General features: G+C 38.9%; 1 protein-coding gene across 1 annotated transcript; it reads right to left on the reverse strand.

The window, feature by feature from the left end:
- Positions 1–2538: 2538 nt before the first annotated feature.
- LOC139465932 (ankyrin repeat and SOCS box protein 7-like) lies at positions 2539–5930 on the reverse strand. The gene is made up of 2 exons (XM_071247938.1): positions 4514–5930; positions 2539–4197 (listed from the first exon to the last, which is right to left on the reverse strand). Exons 1-2 carry the CDS (start codon positions 5735–5737, stop codon positions 4162–4164), a joined length of 1260 nt encoding a protein of 419 aa, XP_071104039.1. The 5' UTR covers positions 5738–5930; the 3' UTR covers positions 2539–4161.
- Between the last annotated feature and the right edge of the window lie 743 nt (positions 5931–6673).

The following is a 6673-nucleotide window of genomic DNA, read 5'->3' on the forward strand; positions in this document are numbered from 1 at the left end:
TGAAAGCAACTGCGTACTTGTTAGCATACTGTCTAAATGATGATACTCGCAAATATTTCAATGTGAAATATGACATTTGACATAACCTTGCCACTGGGCAAGTATAGAAGAAAGTGTTTATGTAATATTAATCAATAAATAATGTTTTGTATTATTATTCCTTAAATCATTGACAAGTACTTCATATTTTAACAAAACGGTTTCTGGTGACCTTCAACGTCATGGGAGATCGTTGAGAATCTTCGAAAAAACACCTAGTGATTGTGTATATAACGTTTCGTGATATTCCAATTATAAATGCTCAAAATATGGTGCAAACAAGCTCTTCGAGACACCTACTTCTCGCAGCGACCTTCGCCTAAAGTGTCATCAAATCGAGAATATAACTTGTTGCGAACACAGGTGATGTGATAAATTCGAAGTTTTCTAACTATGTTGACAACACTTTCCTAAATTAAATTAACAACTAAACTGATGTGTAACCACGCCAGAAGACAGGTATAAGTTAGTTACGATTGGAAAAGTCGTTTCATTTTTATACATTAACTCGTAATTTCCTACATTTTCATCCATGTTTTATATACATGTGTGACTTCCAGTGACCTTGACTTGTTACGCTGCTCACCTAAAGGTTAACGAGATAGAGACCCTACCCTAGTGACCATATATACCAAGTTTCGTCAGATTACAGTCACAGATAGCATGTACATACGTGTGTTGTACGCCTTGTTCATAAGGAGTAGCTTTTGAACTTCAATGTGATCAAATCATTAAACATGTCACATATGAAGTTATCTATCATAAGCTTATATTTGAGCAAACAAAATAAACAGCGCGTAAGATTCATGGGAGACTACAACTACTAGTTGCACTACAGCTGCTGCTATTGATGCTGCTACCGCTGCTACTATTACTACTTCTACTGCTGCTGCAGTGTACAACTACTAGTTCCTGCTACTGCTACTAACTACTACTATTCCTGCTCCTGCTACTACTAACTACTACTATTCCTGCTACTACTGCTAGCATTACTACTACTGATGCTATCACTTCTTCTACTGCTGCTGCAGTGTAGAACTACTAGTTCCTGCCACTGCTACTAACTACTACTATTCCTGCTACTACTGCTAGCATTACTACTACTGATGCTATTACTTCTTCTACTGCTGCTGCAGTGTAGAACTACTAGTTCCTGCCACTGCTACTAACTACTACTATTCCTGCTCCTGCTACTACTAACACTACTGTTGCTACTATTGCTACTATTACTACTGTTACTAACTACTACTATCCCTGCTACTGCTACCAGTAACACCACGGCTGCTACTATTACTACTACTACTACTGCTACTAACTACTACTATTCCTGCTACAACTATTAATACTAATAGTGTTACAACTACAACTACTCCTGTTATTGTGTGAGGTACAAAAAAAAAGTGATTTCAGCGGAACTGTGAAACGCCGGTAAAATATACGAATGCTTCCTTTATAATCAAGCATTAGGCGCCTGACGGGTCTTTATTTATCGTGGGTGTGGATTTACGCCCAATTTAGAAATATTCCATCAATATCACGAAAGACACAAAACATGGGCATCACACATCGTAATCACGTCATGCTTTAATTACTATACTACAAGGCTATCCAAGTGCGTACTCCTTATATTGCTGAAACATTAAGGATCCGACGTATAACTTTAACCTGCTCTATGTGTATTGACCACTCCATGTCAAGCGGGTTACACATGTATTCGAGTACTAATTGTTTCTGCAGTGTGTTTCTGCGACGTTAAGGCAGAACTATATGTTTATTACTATAGCTAGATGTACGTTGATTTTAATTTGTTGAGGCTCCAGGGTTCAAGTGTCAGGCATATCTCTTTGTTTTCTGGCAGAATACCTATCCATACCGAGATATACAGGAGTTAAAGTTGTTCTTCCCATCGAGGCTATAAATCTACAATTGCATAATTTGGATGTATCAATCACTGGATTGTCTGGTCCAGACTCGATTACCAGTATTTACAGGCCGTCGTCATACAGCTGCCATATTGCGGAGTGCGGCGTTAAACAACAAACAAAACAAAAGGTTATGGATGCATAGAAATGTGGTGAATAATCGCCAAAAGATAACAAAAACTCTATCCCAAGACAGAGGTAAACATACTCCCTGGGTACAAGGAAGTAATACATACACTTTAATAGTATCCATACAATCTGCACACTACTCGAAAAACATCCGGGATTCAACAGGCTGTTGGCAGCAAGGAGGTCGTATAGACATGTCAATAATCTTCATATTGAATGTTTCGCGCAGAAAACACATTATTTTTCATAAGTAGGTTCATGGGTGCACAATGCTTACGTTTGTCAAACACACACTCCAACAAGATATATTTACCTTTTCGTTTACTTTGAGAAAATGTTTCAATTTCTCTGTAAACACATACATGTTTTAAAGATGGAAGAGACTGCATTCAAAGTTCACCATTTGTATCAAGACAGACTCAAAGGAAAATTTGTTCAGTCTTAAAAGTTTATTGCATCATAAGTACGATTAATTGCATGCCCAGGGTGAATACTTACAATCACACCATGAACACTTACACTCTCGCATGAACAAGTACAATCTCACCATGAACATGTACAACCTCATCATGAAGAATTGCATGCACATTGTGAATATCTACAATCTCAGCGTGAACACTTACATTCTCAGCATGAACACTTACATTCGCAGTGTGAACTGTTACATTCTCAGCATGAACACTTACATTCTCAGCATGAACATTTACATTCTCAGTGTGAACACTTACATTCTCAGTTTGAACACTTACATTCTCAGCATGCTCAGTGTGAACACTTATATTCTCAACATGAACACATAGTCTCATTGTGAACACTTGCATTCTCAGTGTTAACATTTACATTCTCAGCATGAACACTTACATTCTCAGTTTGAACACTTACATTCTCAGCGTGAACACTTACATTCTCAGCGTGAACACTTACATTCTCAGCATGAACACTTACATTCTCAGTGTGAACAGTTTCATTCTCAGTTTGAACACTTACATTCTCAGTTTGAACACTTACATTGTCAGTGTGAACACTTACATTCTCAGCATGAACACTTACATTCTCAGTGTGAACACTTACATTCTCAGTTTGAACACTTACATTCTCAGCATGCTCAGTGTGAACACTTATATTCTCAACATGAACACATAGTCTCATTGTGAACACTTGCATTCTCAGTGTGAACATTTACATTCTCAGCATGAACACTTACATTCTCAGTTTGAACACTTACATTCTCAGCGTGAACACTTACATTCTCAGCGTGAACACTTACATTCTCAGCATGAACACTTACATTCTCAGTGTGAACAGTTTCATTCTCAGTTTGAACACTTACATTCTCAATCTGAACACTTACATTCTCAGTGTGAACACTTACATTCTCAGCATGAACACTTACATTCTCAGTGTGAACACTTACATTCTCCTAGTGAACACTTACATCCTCAGCATGAACACTTACATTCTCAGTTTGAACATTTACATTCTCAGTGTGAACACTTACATCCTCAGCATGAACACTTACATTCTCAGTGTGAACACTTACATTTTCAGTGTGAACACTTACATCCTCAGCATGAACACTTACATTCTCAGTGTGAACAGTTTCATTCTCAGTTTGAAAACTTACATTCTCAGTGTGAACACTTACATTCTCAGTGTGAACAGTTTCATTCTCAGTTTGAACACTTATATTCTCAGCATGAACATTTACATTCTCAGTGTGAACACTTACATTCTCAGCATGAACACTTACATTCTCAGCATGAACATTTACATTCTCAGTGTGAACACTTACATTCTCAGTGTGAACACTTACATTCTCAGCATGAACACTTACATTCTCAGCATGAACACTTACATTCTCAGCATGAACATTTATATTCTCAGATTGAAAAGTTACATTCTCAGCATGAACACATACATTCTCACATGAAAATACAATGCAAACATATGTACATACTTTAAATCTAAAAAACATTGGTTCTCTGGAATATTGCTGTCATGTACTACTCCCTCTGAGTGTCTGTGGCTTCTGTAAGTTGTGTTTCCATGTAAACTTTCAGGCCTCCAAATCTCAGGGCTGGTTGATGTATGCATATGATCTTGTCACCTGAAACACATGATATTGGGCATCAGTACAGTGAGTGAGTTGGTTAAGGTCATTTTGGTGTTGGAGGAAAGCCAGTAATAGAGACTCATAAGCACAGATTAGGTGCTGACAAACCAGGGTTCCTAATCAGGGGAAATCTGGGATTAATTCAAGCCCACCAATCATGGGGAAAATTTGCACAGAAAAGAGCAACAAGTAACCCGGCTGGTCCAACAGTATCCCCTTGTCAATGAAAATATTGAGCTTCTTAACATATCATGGTTCATCTTTCTACACAAAAAGAAATCCACAAACCAATGCGAACATGCAGCCTTACCGCTGGTGGGAGTAGATGTTTCAGCTGCAGGATGTCTTTGAGTTTCCCAGGTAGAGGTAGAAGATGTACAACACGATGAAGCTGAATGCCGAAAAGCCGTCGAAGCGTGAAACAAGACATGTCCTGTAGACTCCTAGGATTTGAGGTGACCATTCTCAGCTTACCCAGCATGTTTCGACCGTATGTGGTCTTCAGATAGGGATGGTCATCTTCCACCGTCACCACACTCTCCTTCAAGACAGGGAAGTACCCAGCCTTCAGCAGACTGCCTGCAGCACCTGCCAGTTCTTCACTTTGAAGCGCCAAAGAATATGGAGTTTGGTTCTTACTGTTCACCTTGTCTAATGCTACATTTAAACCAAAAGTCAAACACCTAACAGCCGGAGTATTCACTAACACCAGATGGACAGGGGTGTTGCCATCAGCATCCTGGAGCTCTGGGTTAGCCCCATAAGACACAAGTAGCCTCACTGTATCTAGGTAGGCTTTATTTTTCAAGCTGCCTTTTAAATTGCCTTTGATAAATGTTTTTGAGACTTCACAAATGGATATGATGTTAATGTCAGCTCCGGCTTCTAACAACACACGGCATGAACCTGCTTGAAGATTCATAGCAGCAAGTTGTAGAGGGGTGCTGCCTTCACTACATGCCCCTTTAACATCACATCCTTCATCTATAAGAAGCTGGCACATGTCTGAATGTCCTTTCTTCGCTGCATCATGAAGAGGGAAAAAAACTTGATTCCCTCTGTTTAACATTGACAAGGATATGCCCTTCTGTCTTAAATACCTAACAACACACACTGAATTCCACTGTATTGCTGTTTTTAAAGGTGTGTTTCCGTTTCTATCTGGGCTCTTTAAACTTACATGATACCTGTCTACAAGAGCTCTAACCACATCTAGGTTATTACACTGACACGCTAAGTTTATAGGTGACACACCCAGCATCCCTCTCGCAGAGAACCCCTCCGATATCAAAGCAATCATCAGATCAACATTCCCTGTGATGCAAGCGGTCTCCACAGGACCTATTCGGTACATCGGGAGTTGTTTATAAGACTTTTCTGAAATGCGACTGTCCTTGATATACGTTATAGTTGTTTCCACATCTCCTTCGTGTATAAAATTAGTCAAAGTCCTGAGATTGTATAGTGTGACCTCATTTCGCGCAAGGTAGTCTGTATGACCAAGACACTGACCCATATTGACAAACTCGATCATTCCTTTACTGTTTGGTCCGTATCATATGCGTTGTGAGTTGTCCGCAGGTCTCGCGTTCTTGTCTCGAAGTTAATAACCCGCATTCTGTATATCAGGCCATGTAGAACGTAAATGTGCCAGAAATAGGTAGCATGTTAACACGGACAAGTCCAAACAACTGGTTACATGTGTTCGATGTAAACACGGAAGTTGTGGCACACCTTATGGAAGGGAGGTAACTGTGTGGTTTGTAAGGTAGTTTATATTCTGCCGGGAGTCGGGTTACGGGTTCGAGACTTAGTGGTGAAGGGGTTTTTTTTGTATACAAGTAGCAAAGCTCTTGCAGTCGTTATTACGACTCCAGTATCAGATATTAATAATGATGTCTGATTTCGGGATTTTTTTTAACAGCCATCATCTTGTGTAAATCAATGCATGTAAAAACAATCTTCTAAAACTACAAATAAATAAATACCTATACTGTAATGTCAGGTGAATAACATAAATGATATATATTTTAGATAGCTGAATAAAGAAGTGTTCTTCGAATATTATTTAGTAATTTCTTCAGTCCACATTCATACATTTAAATACAAATTACAACATGCTCAGTAAAGCTCCTGTAAAATATTCGAATATTCGACGTCACATTGGTCCAGCGTGTGTGAGTATTGTTTTACACCGCCTCAGGCGATTAACCACAAGGATACCCACATCGCACTCTAACTGTATCAACAGCTCCTAATCTATCGATTATTTTCGATTATTTTTTCTTATTGAAAACGGTTTATGTGCGTAACAAAGTAGTGAAGGTAGAACGACATGTGATTATTACAATTATATCTAGCTAGATACACGACGAGTATTTGTTGCAGCCTGGTTCGCTTTAACAGTGCATCAGTTTTGGGATACCCTCTCTGTACAATATACCGATGTGTCCTGAATAATGTGATGAAC

Source organism: Haliotis cracherodii, unplaced genomic scaffold (assembly GCF_022045235.1).
Source record: "Haliotis cracherodii isolate W230 unplaced genomic scaffold, xgHalCrac1.p SCAF_1, whole genome shotgun sequence".
NCBI classification, from domain to species: Eukaryota; Metazoa; Mollusca; class Gastropoda; order Lepetellida; family Haliotidae; genus Haliotis; species Haliotis cracherodii.

Excerpts from the sequence above, each read along its gene's own strand:
- LOC139465932 (XM_071247938.1), bottom strand. The coding sequence starts at position 5,737 with ATGATCGAGTTTGTCAATATGGGTCAGTGTCTTGGTCATACAGACTAC. Across the intron at positions 4,198-4,513 it reads AACATCTACTCCCACCAGCG|GTGACAAGATCATATGCATA; the intron begins GTAAGGCTGCAT and ends CATGTGTTTCAG.